The 22,838-nt window shown below is 40.5% G+C and overlaps 1 protein-coding gene across 2 annotated transcripts in view; it reads right to left on the reverse strand.

Moving 5' to 3' along the window:
• Positions 1 to 2,993: 2,993 nt before the first annotated feature.
• The window catches only part of ptdss2 (phosphatidylserine synthase 2), an 87,806-nt gene continuing 67,961 nt past the window's right edge, over positions 2,994 to 22,838 (reverse strand). For both annotated transcript variants that reach the window (XM_069896688.1, XM_069896680.1), the window contains one exon: positions 2,994 to 13,532. In XM_069896688.1, coding sequence (XP_069752789.1) covers positions 13,391 to 13,532 — 142 coding nt within the window. In that variant the 3' untranslated portion in view covers positions 2,994 to 13,390. The remainder of the gene's footprint in view (positions 13,533 to 22,838) is intronic.

Below are 22,838 nucleotides of genomic sequence, written 5' to 3' on the forward strand. Positions count from 1 at the left end.
ATGCCCAGAATGTCAACTTGTGAAGTCCCGTGTCATTCCTCCTGGTCCGCATGGCCGAATAAAATGGGGTGCTCGCCCAGCTGCAGTTTGGCAAATTTATTACATAGGCCTCATGCCAGACTGTATGGGTAAACGTTACGTCCTAGTAATGGTTGACACCTTTTCGGGCTTGATTTTTGCCTTTCCCACCAAGACGGCTGACCAAGCTAGTACTATCCAAGGACTAAATCATTTAATTTCTCGTTATGATGTTCCAGAGGAGATTCAGTCTGATAATGGCTCGCACTTCTCCGGGAAAGCAATCTGTGATTGGGCAAATGACAACGGTATCTTGTGGGTTCACCATTTTCCTTATTACCCATAGGCTGCTGGGTTAGTTGAACGAATGAATGGCTTACTGAAGGAACAAATTCGTTTGTTAACACCACTGGGAACCCTGAAGGGGTGGTGTCATGTGCTGCAGCAGGCAGTCGACAATTTGAATCATCGCCCTTTAAAAGGAGGTATACCTTTCCACCGACTTCTTCACGCTTCTGAACTACAGCCTATTCCAGAGGAAAAACAATAATTGCCCCCCACTCCTGAACTAGAGAATGCCAGACAAAAGGTATGGGTGGCACCACCAGGTAGTGGCCCTCCTGTCAAAGGAGAAATAGTGACACCTGCCCAGGGTAACACTCGATGGGTAGCTATTGAGGGACAGGATGATTTAGTCTGTTTAAACACTGAATACTTACGGCATCGTGAATGAAATGTGTCAGGCTTCTTTGTTCCAGGTCCTCCATTTTACGCTCCTGGTGATCTGGCTTAACAGCTGCTTTGGTGCCAACAATTGGATTTGTAATGACGAGGACGTTGCGAGTGAGTTGCCCGTGGGAGACACGGTCCGAGGCATTACATCAAGGAAGTCCTCGGTCACCCGCCTCAAGTGCAGCTTATATAGATATATTATTGTTCAGCATATTTCAAAATCTGTTTGTGAGCTCCAGTATCTGGGTATTGTGGCCAACAAGGATAATGTGAGCCTTGGTTGGAATCATTTTTCATAGTTAGCTGGTACATTTGTGGGGTTGGGCCACACTATTCTCCGTTGGTTGCTCAATTTATTGCTTGTTTTTGTGATTATTGTAGTTTTACTTTCTCTTTTACGCTCTTTTTGTACTCTTATGCTTGTCAAGTCTCGTGTCTGACAGCCTGTGACCAAGGGGTGGAATGTAATGGAAGATTCTAATCTGTCTTTTAAACTTGCAGCTCTGGGTTCTGCAAGGCTGAGAACCTGCTTGTGTTTTAGAATCAGCAGACACAAGCTAAATTCCACCAAGGGACCAGAGATGCTGTTATCTGACGAAAGGACATCTGTGTACCAAGAACATTTAATCTTCCTGCTTGTTTTGGTCACAGACTGTCAGAGGCCTAGCCTTGATGCAAAATAAACCATTGTATTAAAAATGATAAGCTGAAAATTATGTTATTCGTTAATTAACCTAGCATGCTAGCTTGCTTGCTTATCTTTCTTGCTGTGCTGGGAATAGGTGCTTGGGTTAGCAGTTTTTGGGTAATATAAGTCATGGTCCCGCTGCTGAAGTTAGCAGACTCTCCGAGAGGTGGCAACATCTCTCAAGAAGAAGAAGAAGACTTCTGGAGTCCAGCCAACGTCCCGGTCAGGGGAGGTGGAGAAGCTGCTACCGGTGCTCTGACAACCTACTACAAGTGTGCAGTCGTTGCCTCGCTTCGGCAGTTGGGACCAGTCCAAGCATTGATAAGTATAGTTGGGAAGGGCTTGCATATTGTAGTGTGAAATCAGCTTTTGAATTTGTAATAAATATTTGTATAATCTGAACTGCTCTCGGTGTGTGTGTCTATTTTCTTTCGGTAGTTCAAACACTGTGACCAATCTAAAACGAACAAAATGAGAGGTATAAGTTTACCTAAGACAGCAGGCACCAAGAGATTTCTTTAAGCAGTCCTTGTACCTCTTCTTTGGTGCACCTCTGTCTCGGTGGCCAGAGAACACGATCTTGGGAAGGCGATGGTCCTCCATTCTGGAGACGCGACCCACCCAGCGCAGTTGGGTCTTCAGCAGAATGGATTCAATGCTTGTGGACTCTGCCAGCTCGAGTACTTCGATGTTGGTGATGAAGTTATTCCAATGAATTTTGAGGATGGAGTGGAGACAGCGCTGATGGAAGCGTTCTAGGAGCCGTAGGTGATGCTGGTAGAGGACCCATGATTCGGAGCCGAACAGGAGCGTGGGTATGACAACAGCTCTGTACACGCTGATCTTTGTGTGTAATCCTCTATTAAAACACAGAAATGCTGGAAGAACTAGATAGGTATTGCAGCGACCATAGTAAGTAAAGATATATAACTGACGTGTCCGGTTTGAGCCCTTCTTTAAGGTATGTTTTTAAAAAAAACAGAAGCCTAATTTAAAGGCTGGAGAGAAGGAAGAGCAGGTAGAGGAGCACAGACCAACATACAAAGGGTGATAATTGGACATTGATAGACAGAAGAGAAAAGGTGAGAATTGATTGGGGGAGGGGTGGCTTTGTGAATGCAGAGATGGAGGAAAGGAAACAGGATTAAAACACCAGGGCAAGTTTTCACATTCTCTCCTTTTTTTTTAATGCTAGTACAATCCAACAGAAAGATTGTACATTTTGTCAAGAAATGACAAGATATTAAAATCTTTTCTTCTTAAACCTGGAAATAACAAGCTCAGAATAATCTTACTCCAATAACCACCTCAATCCATTAATGATGTCAAAATTATTTGAAGTTGAACTTTCCCAAATAATTTGCTTCTATTTCCACACGATGCAAGCTAAAAAATGTAAAAAGCAGCATATAATTTTCAGATATAATAAAATATAGTCTCTTAAATTAATAAATAAAACAGCAAAGATCTTTGGATTAAGTTTCAGGTTAGTTCAATAAGACGCGACAGGTGGACAACATTGAAGTGAACAGGTAAAAAGTATTTGAACTCGATATTGCAAAATAGTACCATATCAGATTTATTGTCAGAATACATGCATGACATCACATTCAACTCTAAGATTCTTTTTCCTGCGAGCGAGGCAGAATCCCCACTTATTGGTAGGGCAAAAAGTCTGTACACAACATAAACATGTAAACAAATAAAAAATGTAAACAAACTGCAATATAGAGAGACTAAAAAAAGTAATAACGTGCACAAGTAAGAGTCCTTAAAGGAGTCCCTGATTGAGTTTGTTGTTGAGGAGTCTGATGGTGAAGGGGGAGCAGCTGTTCCTGAACCTGGTGGTGTGAGTCTTGTGGTACCTAGACCTCTTTCCAGATGGCAGCAGTGAGAACAGAGCGTGCGCTGGGTGGTGTGGACCCTTGATGATTGCTGCTGCCCTCCAACAGCAACGCTCCCTGTGGCTCTTCTTGATAGTGGGGAGGATTTTGCCTGTGATGTCCTGGGCTGCGTCCACTACCTTTTGGAGGGCTTTACGCTCAGGATATTGGTGACGTGATGCACCCAGTCAAAACACTTTCCACCACACATCTTTAAACATTTGCCAGGTTTTCTGGAGTCATACCAAACCTCTGCAAACTCCTGAGGAAATAGAGGCGCTGATGTGCTGTACTTCACGATACCATTAGTGTGTTTGGTCCAAGAAAGAATCTACGAGATAGTGACTCCCAAAATTTGCTCACCCTCTCCACCTGATTCCCCAATGATTGTATACTTCTGGCTTTCCCTTCCTGAACTACGCTGCAGTCATCTTCTAAGAAATAAATGACAGAAAGCTTCAAAAGTTAAACAATTACATGAAGATTATGATTATATCTTGTAGCCTATTATTGGAATACCTCCAACTGCTTCTCTCTAAGTGACCACATCTTTCAAAATTTGAAGCAGCCAAAACATCACATCACATAAAAACCTGATGCTCTTGTATTGTACTTCAGCCTCATTAATGTCCCGCTAAGAATTTTTATAAACCCAAAGCAACTTGAAATATTGCCAAAAATACCTTGATCCTCGAACTCAATTTCACTGCTCTTTGCCCATAATTTGAGTATCCTACAGCTTAGAGATTTTGTCAAATTGTAACACCCGATGAAATAATACAACAATGTTCAGTTTCCCAGAGCTTCAGCTTTGCAAAATGATACAAGAAACGGATCCTGTTTGAACTACTTTTAACTTGACATAGTGCCAAGAATTTACACTGTAAAAGAGATCATCCAGAAAGCTATACAGTACTTGGAATATGACCAGCCTTGCCTATTAAAGCCAAAAATAGCTGTTACCTTCCCGAGCCCAGGGAAAGAATTATATGATAAAAAGAGAAAATGTTTCATAGGCATTCTAAGACTCAGAGGCTTATTTGAATTTCTTATTTGGACAGAGAAGGCAGATGAGCTCAGGGTATGGATAGGTACAGTTAAGTACATGTGATGGTGATATTATAGCGATTAATGGACTTGAAGGATGGGTATGACTGACAACTCAATGTTCTAGGATATAGATACCACAACTGTGAGAGAACTGGAGGTAAAAGAAGACTAGGAGTTGCAAGCTTGATTAGGGAGAACATCACAGCAGTACGAAGAGAGGACATTTCTCAGGAAATGTTCATTGAAGCTACATGGTTAGAAATTAGAAGGGGGTAATTACTTTTGGATTGCATTGTAGGCAGTGGGACTAAGAGAAACAAATATGAAGGGTGTTTACAGAAGGCAATAGGAATAATACAGTTGTATAGTAATTGGTTGGCATGGCCTAATGGGCCGAAATGGTCTGTTACTGTGTTGTATGTCTAAATTTAAATTTATTTATTTTTAATCCTTTGGAGTTATGAAATCGTGCACATAACAAGTCAATTAGGTACGATTAAAACAGTAGTTATCAAATTTTTCTTCCCACTCACATACCATCTTAAGCAATCCCTTAATAATCTCAGAGAATCTATGGTATAGGGAATAATTAGGGAGGTATGTGAGTGGAAAGAAAAAGTTTGGGAAACCTGGTTTAAAGGGATATAGGCCAAATACAAGGAGCAGGACTAGCTCAGAAAGGTACCTGGATCAACACAAACCAGATGGGTCAAAGAACTGGTTTCTGTGCTGTAAAACTCCATGATTCTATTGTATAATTCAACATGCACATAATAGGAAAGACTAGCTAAGAAACAAAGAAGCAAGAATTATCTTTCCATCTGAGAAAGCAATAAACAGGGAAGGCAAAAAGTAAATTGGATAAGTTGACATAGCTTTCTAAAGAACATTCCTCCTCAATCGCCCTTTGTAATTTTAGTTGTAAAACACTGCCAGCAGTATTCATCAGGATAGATAGATTGCAACTTATTAAATGTAATTTTTTTCTGCACACTAGCCGAAATAAAAACTTCAGAAGAGTGCCAAGTTCTCACAAGGAATGCCACGAAACAGGTAGGTATTTTCCACAAGTTTCAATCATATATACATGCCTTCAACTGACTGGAGTATTTGGCAAGCTTGACTGGTAGAAAAAGGAGCGATAATTTCCATGTCATGCACTGTACACAATTTCATGCTGTGATTTCAGCTGACGAACCATCTTTCCCAGCAATGTAACATGAATTGGTTTTGATTTCACGCTGGTTCAAAGTGGTTTATTCTAGTTTCAGAAGTATTGATGCTCCAAAGATTTAAAGTGATTAAACACCTTATCACTGGGTAATGGAACAGCTTACCTGTAATTTCGTCTTCCATGATGATGAATTTGCTTGGAGTAGCCCACTTCTATTCTTCAACAGTAACCACAAATTATTGCAACCAAAAACACTCATTTTACTTTAACATCAAACTGTGGGATGTTATATTACTGTTAATACAAATAGATCTATATGCATGCATGCATAACACCACCTCAGGATGTGCCAAGAACTTGGTTAAATATTTTTTTAATGTCGTTATATTTTTCTGTGATCTTAGACCTGGAGCAGCCGATCTGCACACATGCTCCCGCAATTATTAACAAGATAAATCATCAGGTCATATTTTTAAGATGGGGGCTGAAGAATAATTAATAAGAATAACAAGACTCTGCTCTTTGTTCAATAGATCTTACATGAACCTTAAAACCCACTAAAAGGGTTTAAAAAGAGTTTTACAACACAGGCCTCTGCCAATTCCAATATCAAGTCCCCAAAACTACAATAAATCAGAAGCAAAACCAAGGCTGACTGGTCTGGCACATCATACCAGCAAAAAAAAATTGAAGACACAAGAGGTACAAATCAGTTATATTGGTAGTGTTAAAAGTCTGACAGAAAATCCAAGTTACTTTCATCCTTGCAATAAATGATTCTAAATAAGCAGCGGAATGAGCACCAACAGCAACTTGTGACACCATCACATGGCAAAACATTTGTTTTAGATTTTAGATCAACCAGCCACAAAAGGCACTGGGGCTTTCCAATACTTGCAATGTAGAAGTGATAGCGCCCAAGGTATACTATCCCTTCGTCAGTGCACTCACAAGAAGCTAACTTCAAAACATAAAAGTCAAATAGCTGTTAATAAATATATCCAATAAGCTTCCTGAAACAAAATAGTTTAAGTAACTGAGACAGAAACAAAATTAATCTAATATATTCCAGTTTATTTAGAATATATTGCCACAATCAATTCTTCAGACCAGTTGAGATGAACACCACTATGTAAAAATATTCATAAAACTATCCATGTCTTCAAGAGATTATACATTAAAAACAAGGTTAGGATTTATTAATAAGGGGAAAGTTATATAAAGGACCAGGATTAAGTTTGTACGTCTCAAAATTATTTTGAAGTGTATAATGCAAATCAAAGCAGCCCATTAATACTGCAGCCTAACAAAGGGTTAAGATGTACTTCCATTCATTTAAGAGTATTGAAAGGGTGTTTCAAGGGCCAAGAGAATAGGGATCATGGCTACATTTAGGCACTTCGTCTAGCCTTCAGCACAAATGAATTCCCTACAAGGCACCTTATGTTCAGAACTGCTTCACATGAACATCACTTGGGTAAACTAGGCTGTTCAATTTTTGAGGATAACAGTATCTTATCAATGTACATTTGCCAATTACTGGGGGATATGGGAGTCCTCAAGTCAGGGTAGAGGGAAAATAGTGAGTGCAGTAAACAAGAAGCGGGGGGGGGGGGGGAGATCAGAATGAAAGATGGGAGATAAACAAGGGAGTGTTGTGATGAATCCAATTGGAAACCCACATTTTATGACTTTGATCTTTATAAAATTAGATTTGAAAACTATGGGCCTAGTCCTAATTCAACTATTTTACTCTCCTCTGTTCGCTTGATCTCCACAATTCCCAAGCATCAGCACTGTACGCCTGAAAGATGGACCCAAATACTTGTAATGCTTCTGCCATTAAAAATATGATTTTCATAAATTCCCATACTCAAGAAATCCATCCAGCTCTTTTAAAACTCAAAAGGACACGGAGTTCCAGAAATCACATTTGTATGAACCACACTGTCAAGTAGGATTTGCACATTTTGCAAATCATTTAAATGCCAGATATTTTCCAGGAAGAAACATTCAATGCTTTGGCATAATGTAAACGCAAATCATGTCCACTGAAGTTGTAATTGCAAACATTGTCAATTCAACAGGTATGAAAATATGTTTACAAAATCTTTTAAAAAATGGTGGATTTCCTGAGAATCGGAATCAATGTCAGTTTGTTACACTGGTATAGAGCTATAAAAGCATAATTTCTTGGTCAGGTTTCATTTAGAGCAAGCCAAATCAGTTCATTAACTGCCTATATTGGAGGCAAATTTTAAACATGAAACAAGTTAGCCTCAGAGCAAGTGTTTACAATGGGATGAACAACTTCAGAAATACTGTTATCAAGAAGTATCTAATTTGCAGTGGGGAGTGTAAAGCCACATTAATTTAGACAGTTCTTTGTTGAGCAGTTAGCATACTTTATTCTCAACAAAATGGATTTATATGTATACACACACACAATTATTATCATTAATCATCTTTCACCACCTTCTTGTGTCTTTAAGTCACTGCACATATCCTTAAGATAGGCTGGGCGGTGTCTGTTCCTCTGGGATTTCCTTGGGAGTAGAGAACAATGGACAGGAGTTTCCAACTTTTTTGGAGCAGCTAAATTCTTCTCGTTCCTTGGCACGATGGTTTGCCTCTCGGATGCTTGGCCAGCCTCTTTCCCTGGTGCAGCTTTCCCTGCTGGTATTTCTGTAACTAGCACCGGGGCTTTCCAAGGGACCACAAAAAAACTGGCTGTATCCAAACTGGAATGTCCACAAGCTCTTCGGGGCCAAATTGAAACTAGCCTTCGATTGCTCTTAGCTGGTCAATGTGTTTTCCATTCGATGGCTCCGACCAGTTTTTTTTAAAAGCACGCCTCTTACCCAAGTCTCTTCATTTTGTCTGTAGTCTCTTACAAGTACTGGTTACCCAATCTCCAGAGATCCAGCTGATTTGTTTGGTGATGGTGATTGTTGGATGCAGAGTCTGATATTTGGGGGTTCTGCAGTGAGTCATGGTTTTAAGCTGCGTCCAAACATCAGTTCCGTCGGTGTGCGTTTTGTGGTGAAGTGCAGCGCTGTTCGATATGACGGCAGAAAATCTGCGATGTACTAGTTCCGGGATACCCCATTTGACTTTCTGGCCTTCACCGCCATTTTAAAAGTCTGTACAAAACGCTCGGCTTCCCATTGGTACTCACATGGTATGGTGCTGATATTTCACGTTGTTTCTTAGAAACTGCTTGAAAGCATCCGATACAAATTGAGGCCCATTTTCCGAGACCAGCTTTATTGACAACCCATACTCTGCGAACACATTACGTAATTTTGAGTTATTTTCTATTGTTTTTGATCACATCAGCCACACAACAGGCCATTTGGAGTGTGCATCCACAATTATGGCCCAGCAAAATCTATGTGAATCCTATGCGGTAGTTGTGACCGCCATTTCCAAGGATTTGCTTCTGCTTGAGGTGCTTTTGGTTGCATTTTGTGACAGATGTGGCACCTCCGTACCAGCTGTTCAATATCCCTTTCTGACCACCGGACGTGCTTAGGTGCCAGCGCCTTCATCCAGACCATTCCACGATGATTGGTGTCGAGCTCCTACAATTAAGGTTCCTGCCATTATTTTTGAAAATGATCGTTCTTGTCCCCCTCAACAGGCAACCCTCTTCAATGGCCTTAGTTCAGAGGTGATGATCTCAGCATTTGGCCACTCATTCAAGGTGAGCTACAAAACTTTTGACAATGTAGCCTCCTTTCTTACTTCTTGGCTAATGGCCTTGGATGAGATTGGCAATTGACGCAGTTATTTTTGGTTGATAGCCATGGCCTCTGCCATCCAACTGATATTCCCTTCACTCTGTTCTGCTGTAGGCATGGGTAAGCATGATAATGCGTCCGCGTGCCCGTTCTTGTTTGCAGAGCAGTTTTGTATCATAATTATAAGCTGCAAGTTCCATCGCCCACTTTTGGATTCTTGTCACCACTAATACTGAGATGCTCATCTTCAGTTCTAAAAATAAACTCCGTGGTTTGTTATCTGTCACCAAAATGAACTTTTAAAAAAATCATATAAGTATTGGCAAAACATTTAAGACCAAATATAATGGCCAGTCCTAACTTTTTTGATTTGGGCACAATTTCTTTCACAGGCCGTTAAGGAGCAGAACGCATATGCCACTGGCAGTTTCCCCTTTTCTGTGGCTTGTGACAACACTGGCCCAGACCAACTAGCGAAGTATCGACAGCTCATAATGGATAAGAACATCATCATTTGAGGTCAACAATTCCTTCAACTGATTAAAAACCTTGTCTGTTTCATCATTCCAGCACCATGTATGATCTTTTTTTGATAATTGGTTTAGCAGGCTGCAAAGAGGAATAGGTTTCCAAGAATGATTAACCAATCCCAAGAATGATTGCAACTCTGCTCGGCAGGGAGCTCTGCGAACGGCTTTAGTGTCTGCTTTATCCATTCTAATACCTTCATGGTCAATCATGAACTCCAAATAGGATACTACGGGCGCCATGAAGACAAGCCTAAAGAACTTTGGTCTGTTCTAACCTTTTCCAGAGTAGTTAGGTATTCTGAGTCGTCCTGATTCGTTATGATCCAAGTAGCATCCAGCATTTATTTCTTGTAATAACTTGGTGCTGATATCCCATATAACATTCACATATATATATATCACACACACACACACACACACACGTGTAAATAGCCACATTTTTTTTGAATCCAGATCCAGTTCAACTTGTTGGTATGCTTACAATTAGGCTATCTTAGTGAATTTCAACCACGACCCCCCCTCCCAAATTCAGGGCTTGAAATACTTAGAGAGATAGTCCTTTCTTAGTACTTTCTTTATATTCAATGTTGATTTTACATTTTCCTACCACTGATTTTTTTTCCCGGTACATGTTGTGGACTGTTTTATGCCAAGCTTTGGCAGTAGTTTTTCTTTCAGATTTTTTGACATTAAGGATACAACAGGCCCTGCTTCGAGTTCCATGTGGACCATTCATTATAGATTTTCATTCGAACAAGAATTTCTGACGCTGTTCCTTCACGATCACTTTGGTACTCTGGCTCATTTTCTTCATCTCTCTTAAGGTGTTTAACCTTGGAAGATAGTTTCTTATACCTCAGTAGTGGTGTTTTCATCCTCCTGTGGTCCTCTTTCTTTCTTTTTGTTCTATCTTGGGCACCTGGCCTTGGTGTGCCCCACCTTATCACATAAGAAACATTTAGCATTTTTGAAAATAGAGTAATTAGGGCTGTAGTTGTTCTTTCCACACTGGAAACATTCTCATTAGTCCATTTTATTGATCACGTGTAACCCCGGTATAATCTCAGAATTACGTTGGGCCATTTCGCTACGTCATAGGCAGACTCAATGCCTAAATCCTTTGCACGTAATCTTTGTTGGGCCTGACCATTCACTAACCTGATGACAAATATGTCTCTCAATGCTTTGTCTTAAAAGGTACCAAAATTACAAGTTTCACAAAGCTTACGCAGTTCAGCCAGATATTGGCTAACTGTTTCCCCAGATTTTTGCTTTTTGGTATAAAATTTGAATCTTTTGGCGATTACTGTCGGTTTTGGTGGCAGATGTTCTCCAACCGGGTCATGCAATTCTTTATAAGACTTGGTATTTGTTTTTCGTGGTGCCACTAAAGACTTGATCAGATGATATGTTCTGCTTCCCACTTCACTTAAAAAGAGTGTCCATTTATTCTTACAGATCTCAGGATCAATGACATCATGGCCTCGCTGTGCACATCAAATCTATCTCAAGCCAGTCTTCGGTCTCTTTATATTCTCCAAAACACCCTTCTGCCATTTTCTCCTGCTGAATACTTGCTTTCCTCCTGATGTCTTTTGACATTAATTCCAATGAAATTCCTTCACTTTTGATTTCTTATTAGCTGAAACCCTGCATCTTCTGTAGTCCGGATTTTAAAAAAAATCCTCGTTGCCAATCTGTCACATCCACATTAATTTAGACACTTCTTTGTTGAGCAGTTAGCATTCTTTATTCTCAAAAAAATGGTGCACACACTAAACTGCCCCGCCCCTTACCGCGCCACTTACGTAATCCCATTGCCCGCGTAACTTGCGTGATGATGTCACGCATTCCCACAACAGGAAGGAAGCTCATTTTGGTGATAACCTGTTCACCTGACGTGGAGACAAGACTTGGGTTTAGTGGTACGGATTTCTTTCAGGAGTAAGCTTACTCTCCAGCCTTGGATCAAAACAAAATATTTTAACACCAACTTGGCAATAGGCTTATTTTAGAAATGGGGAAAATAACAGAAGCACAGCCTTGATATGCATTTCAACAGCAAAGTTTTACGTTTCTATTCAATGTTAGGTTCATGATGGTTGTTGGGGGAAAAAATAAAGGAAGCAATATCATTAAAATGATACCTTCGAGAGGTGATAAAGTCAACAAACCAATATCTTCATATTATGTTGCAAGCTGTCCATGAAACCGCTGATAAACAGGAGTGTTTTCTTTGACAAGAAAATAGATTCTTATTCTTCAGATTCCTATTATTTTGTTAGTCTTACAAAATCTAGACAACTACTCTTTGTTTAATTCAGTCATGACTGAACCAATCATGGCTATAAAATCTAAGACTAGCAGCAGGCACCCTCCAAGGAATGCATTTCACTCTATATGGGGCACCACTCTAAAAGTGAACACATCCAAGACTTTGTTACACCACATTCTTCTCACAAGACTCCATAGCTTATAAAACAAAAATAATTGTCATAATCTACTGAAAACACAATAGTCATATTTCAAACATTAAAGCATTTCAAACATTTTGGTTAAATCTCAAAATTTAGCACTGTAGTTTTTTTTGCTTTGTTTGACTAACTAAATTCGCATTTCATCCTGTACCCAGTGTTCAGAAAAAAAATCCAACAGCTTTTAAAAATGGCATAATGAAGAAGAGTAGAAAAAAATCAAATACTATTTTATAAGTTAAGTCCAAGTATAAAAACATCAGTGATTTCAATTTCTGGATGAAATGTCTGTATATATGACATATATAACTATGGTTTTAAGACTACAAAACCAAGATCACTATTGCTAAAGGATTTGAATACCGTAATTTCATGAAAGCAAAAATATTTTCATAAAGGTGCCAAAATTTTTAATGCATTACGAGGAAGAAGTTTTCTTACAAAACACTGACCAGCAGTGTTAGATGCAACCAGGAATCCAATTGCATAATTGGATAGTTATATTGGATCAACAGTTTAACAGATTTAACAGCCTGAAATAGAAATAAAAAGTTTATTGTTTCAGTGCAATTCTACGACTATGATGACCAGCAACATTCAGTACAAGTTGCCATGACATTTTTGGTTGAATGGTACTACTCTTTCTGTATTTGTTGATTATCAGGCGTGGAAGCCTGAATTGTCTCCTAGATCCAGCAGTGCTGGCCACTTCAAAATTCCATTAAAGGAATAAGATAAACTCTTGGCTTGAGATGACCAAGTTAGTAATTAGTTCATGATCCACATTCACGTGCAATTTGAGGCCTTAGATGAACCTATGGGTGTTTAGAAGCAGAACGTTTCTGCCTGCATTGGCAAGTAGTGTAAGAAACAGTGGTCCAAAATATTGTACATTGGCAAGATTAGATTTCATGAAATTATGATAATATGGTTATCTTAATAAATTGACTGCAGCACTAAACACCCAGTGAATGCAACAAATATATATATATATATTCAGCCAATAACTGAAATGTCACTCCTGTTACCCGAATGGAGAAACTGTTCTTGCAATTCTATTAATGGTGCTTAGTTGTCAGTGTTCCTCCTTCAAAACGTTCAACATTTTCTTTGCCTTGTATCGCTGCCATTATGTTTGCTTTTTGTGAAAGGATTTGCACTGCCATTGCCTATTTTTTCCTTTTCACGAGTCTTGTCCTGCTTTTGCAATCTGGTTTCTTTCCATCGCAGTGTGATATTCCTGTTGGAAATAAAATAGTTTAAAATTATTATTAAAAATAGGTGATGTCTGCTTTGATAGCTTCAGTGTCACTGAGCTTGGGAAATATCAGATTATTTTCACTGGTGGCATTAACCCTGGCCAGCACTGATGATACTCATCAATCCTTCAAATTTGCACAATGTATATCCATGACAATTTCAGTCTGCATAGAACCATATAGCTCGAGCAGTTGTTTTGCAACTCCAAAGTCAGTCCAGCATTTGGCCATCTACTCAAACAGGAAGCCCTTGAGGGCATTTACAGTAAGCGTATCCTTTCCATTTTTAAAGTTGGAGAACACATCAGATGACTGCAATAGTGTATGGTCAGAAATAAATTGTGTGCGATTTGCAAAGCATCATGTTCTAGAGCAGTCACAGCTCCTTGGGGGCCACAGCACAAAACAAAAGCCTTGTTTTCTTTTCACCTTGCATAACTAAATATCTTTCATGTAGTCAGTATGGTTATAGACTGTAAGGAAAGGAAGGATTAATTCAGACGAAGTAGTTGCCCCATATGTTCTAAAATATTTAAGAATAGATTTCAAGATTTCAAAGTGGTCAAGCAAAAAAATGAATGTAATTAATCAAAAATGTGCCATTATTCAAGTAAATCCTTTCACGTTGGAATTTTAAAAAGATGACTCAAAACATACAAACAAAGCCATGTTTTAGTAAATGAAAGCTTGCAAAATGCTAATACAATTGTCCTTTTATCAGGCTGAAGTCTGTCACTGCAGTTACATGCTGCTTCTGAAATGGAAAGGTCACATGAATAGCAAAACAGATTTAGATGTGTAGGGAAAAATAGAGCAGTAACTCCACAAAAGTAAATTTAAAATTTTTGGAAACCTGATACAAAAAATGCTGGAAAAACTATCTACAGATGTTGTATGATATGAAAAAGTGTTAATGTTTCAGGCCTGGGACCCTTCAGTAGAAGAAAGGAGGCATTCCCTCAGGATTCAGCATGACTTGCTTCCAATCCAGTTTGTAGGGTTTGAGGTGGTTGATTCTATGGGAGCCAGACTTTTCCTTGGCTCAGGCAGCTATTGTCAGAGTGGATAGTTTATGAGAGGGTGCACTGCTTTTGCCCCTAATTCATGAACTTAACATTCTCAATACCATTCTGAATACTGCTCGACTTTAACAGTACATTTGAATGTTACAGAATAAAGTTCCAAGAGCTTGGCATCAATCCAGTCAACTGACCAATGGAGCCAAGAAGGTAACTCTGATGTTAATATTTGGGGAGGACATTGACATTAGTTCACTTAACCTTCACCTTAGTTGGATCTGTCAAATGTTTTCTGTAGGTAGTGCTAGTCTCAGAATCACATAGGAGAGTAGGGATCACTAGTTTCTGGTAGATCAGGCATAGTGTAACTTGTCTGAAGTCATAATTTTCAGACACCTTTTCCTTAATTGAACAAAACGCTGAGCTACTGCACAAGAAGGAACTGACAAATTTCTTGTCTGCCTGCATGGAGAGGCAGCTTCCAATAAAACATTTTCCCGTGGCTCAAGGCCTGCATTACATAATGGGGACAGGTTAGAAGAGGCCTTTGACTTCTGCAATGTTGACTGCAAAGCCCATTTTATGTTGTAGCATTGTGACATAAAATTAATAAAGTGTTGGGGCAATAATGCATCCTGTCTGATATCGGTCCTCACTACAATTGGTCATTGATTTTTTTGGTTGGAATTGCATGCATCATGAAGCAAACAATAGTCTCTCCTATTTGATGGTCAAAGGCTTTACAGAGGATCCAAAAGGCCATCTACAATAGTTGGTGTTGCTCCCTGTATTTATCTTGGAGCTACTGTGTGATGTAGATCACATCTACTGTGCCTCTAGAAAGATGAATCCACATTGCAATTCAAGGAGCAGCTTTTCACCCATTGGAAGGAGGAAATTGGTGTTGGCTTTCCCTGCTGCATACCTCCTCTACCTATCAGAGTCAGATATCAGCTTTTGTGAAGACAGTTATGATAATGATATCCAAAGTCCCCTGATGTGGATGCGGAGATTGCGGGTATGTGTCTGAAGGTCTTTGCCAGATGGTTTTAAAATTTCAGTATGGATACAAGCTGTTCTCAAAGCCTGATTGAGAGCTCGTCATTCAGGAATAGCAGCAAGGTTGGACTGGATCAGTTACCCTGGATTGAGTATTCAAATCAACTTTCCACACCTTAATCGCTGAGGCATCGGCTTCCTATCTGTCCCTGACAAGTTTGTAGCTGGTACATTTTCCTCTCAATGGGGTAGGGCCCGTTGAGACATTGTTGGTCCTGACAGTATCCAAGAGCCAGGCATATTGAGGCCAGGAGCTTCCAATTGATGGAGGACTTTGTGGTTAATAAAAGCCTCAATTTCCAAAGGAGATCATTAGGATCCAACCAGATATGGTTCTTATCTAAGAGTGTCAATTCTGATCGACTTCAGGCCAGTAGAGGACATTCAGCCACTTCTGCAGACTGGGACTTCAGATTGTTTTAAAAGCTCAATCTGAAATGAATCATTTTTTTGTAGAGTGTTTGACAGCTTTGAAATTGAACAGCTGCAATGTTTCTGGTGATGCTGATATCTTGCAGCCAGACTGCAAGAAATGATGCTGTGGATTAGATGATCATGTCAATGCAACAGTCATTAGTACCAATCATGACACAGATTTCCAAGGTGGACATTTCTGTGCCCCTTACTTGGACTAGGATATAATCCATCAGGTGCCAGCATTTGGGACAGGATCATTGCCATCATATCTTGCGCATGCTGGTCTGAAAAAGCAGGTGCTAGTTATGACAAGACCAAGTTACCAGTATTTTGCCATGTGTAGGACTCTCCTGGTTTTACCCTTCCCTAACCTACATTGTCTCACATACCTCACCAATGGGTCTTATCAGTTCAAGGAGGATTAACCATCAGGATTAACCTGGAGGATTTGTCTTCTTCTGAGATGCAAACCAAATTTTTTAGTTGTTCTTGGTCTCATTCAGAGGATGTACTAATAACCAGGAACATTGATTGCTTCTTGCAATGCGTCAAAGAATCACACCATATTTGTTAATTCTACAGGGGTTGCTGTAAAGATGCTGCTACTCCTATCATTTGTTTTTCTTTTAAGATTGCCCAACTCATGCCCATTCCACCTCACTCCAACTGGGTTTGTCTGTGTCCCTGTGTTACTATAATAGAGCAGCATTCAGGTCTGTCACTGCTGAGCCTCTCCATGTCATTCCAGGTCTCAGACATCTCCTGCAGCTTTCTTTTAACATGGGGTAGCTGCTGCACACGAGTCTTCACATAGACAAAGTGAGATCTCAATCCAGTGGTGCAATCAGGCCAAAGCATTGAAAGCCAGTCGCTGCAGCACAAATGAGCACATATAGAAGTGGAAGTAGTACTGAGTTAGGAGGCAGGAAGGCAATGTGAGTGAGAGGGTGACCAGGACCAGAGATTGGATATGCGAAATGGATTGCACCAAAGAGCTGGGTCAGTCAGCAGGACCGTGAAAAGGGCACAAGGCATGTATGCAGGGTATTGAGGACAAAGGTTGGGACTTCATGATGTAACTGTATAAGGCATTGGTGACAATCCTCTTAGCGATTCTTTGACTCACAGCAGACAAAAGTTGAAGTACATCATGCATATTAAATTTCTCATGTATTATTACATGACAATAAAGTGAACCTTGGAATCCACACTTGGAGACCCAAGTGGTGTTTGAGCTGCACAATTACGGAAAGAATATCAATAAGCTGGAAGCAGTGCAGAGGAGATTCATCAAGATGTTGCCAGGACTGGAGAAATTAAGTATTAGACAGAAGTTGGATAGACTGGGTCTTTATTCTCTGGAGCATCTGAAGCTGAAGTAGGGGTTGGGGGGAAAGAGAGATTTTAGGGAGGCATAAAATCATATGGATGATGGTTAAAATGAAACGTGCCCAGTTTCTCTCCCCCCAGCCCCACCCCAACAAAATCATGCTGGAATTAGAAGGCATAGGTTTAACATGAGAGGGGTAAGATTTAAGAGGGACATGTGGGGCAACATTTTCACTCAGATTGTAATCAGTATTTGAAATGAACTCTGAGAAAACTATAGAAACAGGTACAATTAAGACATTCAAAAGACATTTTTTCAGATATGCGATTAGGAAGAGTTTAGGATATGGACCGATGCAGGCAAGTATGCGGCCAGAGTAAGAAATCAGGCACAAAACGGTACGCAAAGGAGGAAATTGGGAGCTGGTAGGCAAAGCAAAGGCATGGGTGGCTAGTGAGAGATTAGACGTGGGAAGAGAGGTGATGGTCAAAGGGCTCCAGCTCCAAATAGCAACTACCAATTTGAAAAGTACCCAAGTATCCATCTGGTCGACAGTATGCCAGATCTGCAGAGCACAACCATCTTCAAATAGTTCCATTCCAACTGTGGAAATTTCCTTCAAAACCACTCCAGCAGGATCATAGAGTTTGTAAAAATGGCACAAATTCCAGGGTTCAGTGATCGCAATTCAAATGGATTGATATTGAACATCTGGGTACAAGCTGCTCGGTGCACAAAAGTGGATGACCTCACACTTCCATCTGCCATATTATTCACTGGGCTTCTTTCCATCTTGTTGAAGCCACTTCGCATCCTCCTCACTACTTGTATTTTCATCAAGTAAACTTGGAGATGTAACAGGTTGTTTCATCAGTCATATCATTGACTGAGATCATGAAAGGTTGGGACCCCAAGCACCAAACTCTCAAACCCAACTCATCACTGCCTGCCAACCTGAGAAAGACCAACTTATTGCCAAGCTTTGCTTTTCACTGTTAACCAATCCACACCAGTACATTACCTCATGTTCCTTGTGTTTTAACCTTGTTGATCAATCCCTTGAATGGCACATTATCAAAAAAACCTTCTGAACATTTACATACATCATTAATCTATTTTACATGGCACACTTTCAAAGAATTCCAAGGCACCGACAATATGTCCAGAGACCAGCATCTGTTGATCTGTTCAATAAGGTTAATATCACAGGAAAAGTGAAGACTACTGATTTTATTAAAACTGCCAAAATATTTTACTTTATTCTTTCCTATTAAAACTGGCAAAAGAGTTTATTCTTTCCTTTTAAAATGTCAACCAGTGCATTGAATGCAAATGTGCATGATGTTATTCACAACGGCTTCTATCATGTGAGCGGTTGGCGTTGAATCTTTGTGTAAACTAGACAGCGAGCTCCACGGGTCTTCTGTCCATCAATCTGTACACCCTGCAGTGAGTTTTGTTACTGGCCATTTGTATGGATTCACTGTCAGATGCAAGGCAACAAACAGTAAGTACTATTGTTGATGGATGCTGCCTGACCCACTGAGTTCCTCCAGTAGCTCATGTTTTGCACAACTAAGCAGCAATGTGTGTTTCTGATTGCAATACATGGTGGGAGATTAGTTTCCTGACAGTGATAGTATGCATAATTGTTCTTCACTTCTTTTATATTTCACAGTCCTGAGAGTTGTGTCAGGTCTTGTGTATGTTTAATATCAATATACAAACTTAAATTAGAAAAGTAAATGTTTCAGGTCTCTATTTCTTAACTTGTCTCTCCAACTCTACCTCCAACCAGCCCTGATATTATTGTCCAAAATATCTACATGCTACCAATTCTAGCTCAAATCAGTCCACAAAGACAAGGGCAGGGGTTTCTTTTCTCCTTTAAGAAATTAAAAAGTTCATCTCTTGTCATTGTCCAAGCATCTCCCATTTGGATTACATTCAATCTTTCTGTTCTATTTTGACAATGAAAAAAAAGCTTCACCAGAAGGCTCTGAATCTTTGGAATACTCCATTCAAGAGAGGCAATGGAGATTCAGTGGCTGGTGTAAAAAATCAATGCCTGATAAAGCTTCCTCCCTTCACTTCTGTCAAAGACTACTCCAGTAGATAGATAGAGAGCTAGATATTGATGAGGCCAGTCTAGGTTTTATCACCCAACTCCAGATTAGACACCCAGGATTATTAGGTACGTTTATCTGCAGCAGATAGTGGGGGTATGGAAAGTTGCGGTATGCAGGAGCCCCAATCCAACATTATTCAGCCCAAGTTTTCTCTAAAAACAAATTCCTGACACATTAAAAGCACTTTATAAGTGGTAAATTACATTTCACGAACCTATTGTATTTGCACTTATCAATTTTAAAATGTTTTAACAGAAATGTTGTGCAGTTAACCAAGAAAATCTGCAGATGCTGGAGTCTAGTTAGTGCAATGCACAGAAGGGTTTCAAAAACTCAGGAGGTCATGCAGCATCCATAGGAATAATGTTGCACATTTTGCCTGAATTTGCTTTACGAGAACTTGTAGACAATAGCTGGATTGCCATATGAAGAACCTGCATTCTAATGCATATTCTTTGCCAGTTTACCTCCCAAAGGTAGCATTCTGGATTATCAATTGACCATGAATAAGGGCAAGCAAAGCCATTATTTCACTCACACCCTTCCATGACTTACAAAGTACTCAAATATTTATCACTTTGGAAAAGAGACCTATACAGTCAACAGTGACTAAACATAAGAATAATAATTATCACCTTTGGATCTGTGCCCAGGATGGTGGTGCCTATGTTCAGCAGCGACCATGAGGGATTGCAGACTATGGGGGAGCAGCAGAACAGTGCGGTGCACCAGAAACTGGGAGAACAGCTACCTGTTGAGAAGGGGCAGAGATCCTGCAATACGTGGCAGACGACCAGCAAGGGGCTCAGTAGCTGAAGGACTCTATGCATCCGTGACCACAGCAGTAGAGCAGCGAGGGGCTCAGAGGCTGTAGGACCCACACAGGCAGTCAGTGACTGAAGGAAATTGGATTGTGAGGGTGCTGAGGAAAAGAAAGGCTCCAGAAGGGCCACGGGTGCTGAAGGATTCCTAATCATGTCAGAGCTTTGGAACTGGCACTCTAGTTGCCAATGGATCGAACAGGGGCCTGTGTGGGTGCAGAGGCTATGGGAATGCTGAAGGCAAATCCACGGACACTCTGTGAATGTGAAGGGACTCTCTTCTGCTCTTACTGTAATGTAAGGGTGCCAGACAATAATAATAGGTCAGGTAAAGGAAATTCATGTAATATTACATTTTTACAACTATTTCATGATAATAAAGGAATCAAATCTAAAGTGAGGTTGTGGTGGTAGGGGAAAGTATTTGAATATTCTGGAAAACAGACTTGCTCCTGGGTTAATACAAAGTAAACATGTCATTTTCACAATTTAATTGAAACATCAGATTTAAAACCAAGTCAGGTGTTCCTTCAAAAGCAACAGAAGTGCTCTGTGCAGAGTAACATTTTATTTCGCCGTTTACTCACAACCTGGCAATTGGGTTGTGCACTGGCACAGCAGTTAACCTTATGAGGACTAGTGTAGTACAAAAGCTAACTACCCTGGACCTAAATTCAAATCCCACTATAGCAGCAATGGAATTTAACTTCAGTTACAGTAATTATCAGGGATTCAAAACAGAGACAAAAGTCACGAGTGTCGATGACCAGAGATTACCTGGCATTCTTTGAACAGGAAATCTGCCAACCTTACCTGCTCTGGTCTATGCGTGACTTGATACCCCCAACCGCAGTTTGGTTTGATATTTAAACTGAGGAAGACTCAGGAGGGGCCACAGCAACATTATAGAATTGCTTCGAGACCACAGACTGGAGGTCCTTCAGGGATGCGGCCACCTACAATGGCCCCGTAAACATCAAGAACACAAGCTCAATGACTGGCTAACATCAGAAAGTGGATCGAGGATGTCAAGGAGATCAACTGCTGCACAACCAGGGCTAACCAGAAACTACAGTTGGACGCAGAGGTCCGTGATGCTGCCTTCATGACAGAAGACAAGATGACACGAAGATCAGTCAGAACTGAACTCTCCAGTGCAATATGGAAGGCAAAGCGTGAGTAGTCACAGAAGATCCATAGTCACCTGTGCGACTCTGGCATCATGAAGCGCATGTGACAAGGGATCAAGACCAGAACAGACCACGGGGAAAAGTTGCAATTTAAAGACAACACCTCCCTTCAGATAGACTGATGCCAAAGGAAGAATAACAGGCTTATGCCAAAGAAAGCTCCATCTCCCTGTGATGAACAGGCCCCTTGCATAGTTGCAGCCAAGGTGAGGAGAACTCTATCCAAGCTGCACCCTCACAAGACAGCAGGATCAGACAACATACCCGGTCAGGTACTGAAGGACTGTGCAGATCAACTGACTGAGTTCCTTACAGACATCTTCCATATGTCATTGAAGCAGTCCATAATCCCCATGGGTTTTAAGACAGTCATCATTATCCTGCTACCAAAGAGGCAACAGTCACAGGACTCTATGACTACCACTAGTGGCACTGACCTCCACAACTATGAAATGCTTTGAGTGTGTGGTGATGGAAACCATCAAAGCAAACCTTTCAGAGGCACTGAAATCATTTCAATGAGCCTACATACAGAATAATTCCACTGATGATGCTATAGTCTTCTCCCTCCACTCTGTCCTGTCCCAACTGGAGATCGACACCTCATACACCAGGCTGCTTTTCATCGACTTCAGCTCAGCTTTTAATACCATCATACCCCAGAGACTGATGGAGAACATGTCCTCACTGGGACCCAACACTCCTCTCTATAACTTAATTCTGGACTTGTTAACTGAAAGACCATAAGGTGACCAGATTGGCAGCAGAACGTCGAGAGCAACCACGCTGAGCACTGGAGCACCTCAGGACTGTACGTTAAGCACGCTCCTGTTCAAGCTACTGACCCACGACTGCAACACCAGAAACCGGCTCTAAGTGACGCATCAATTTTGCAGATGACGCCACAACAGTATCAGCAACAATGATGAGTGGCACTACAGAAAAGAGGAGGAAAATCTCAAAATGATACAAAAAGAACAATGAGCGTCACAACACTGAAAGACAAAGGAAATTATTGTGGACTTCAGGAGGACCACCCTCCACTACACATTAATAGCTTGATAGTGGAGAGAGCACCACTTTCCTTAGAGTCCACTTAAGAAGTGACCTATCCTGGACACGAAACATCTCACTTCTCAGGAATGGTCAACAATGACTGCATTTCCTAAGAAGACTGAGGCAGGCCAGGATACCAGCCACCATTGTGTTAACTTCCTATAGGAGCTCTATTGAGAGCATCCTGGTGAGCTGCATCACATTGTAGTAGTTGCTGTAGAGCATCAGATTGGAGGTGTCAATCCACAGGACCATAAGAGCGTGGG

Source organism: Narcine bancroftii, chromosome 1 (genome assembly GCF_036971445.1).
Source record: "Narcine bancroftii isolate sNarBan1 chromosome 1, sNarBan1.hap1, whole genome shotgun sequence".
Classification (NCBI taxonomy): domain Eukaryota; kingdom Metazoa; phylum Chordata; class Chondrichthyes; order Torpediniformes; family Narcinidae; genus Narcine; species Narcine bancroftii.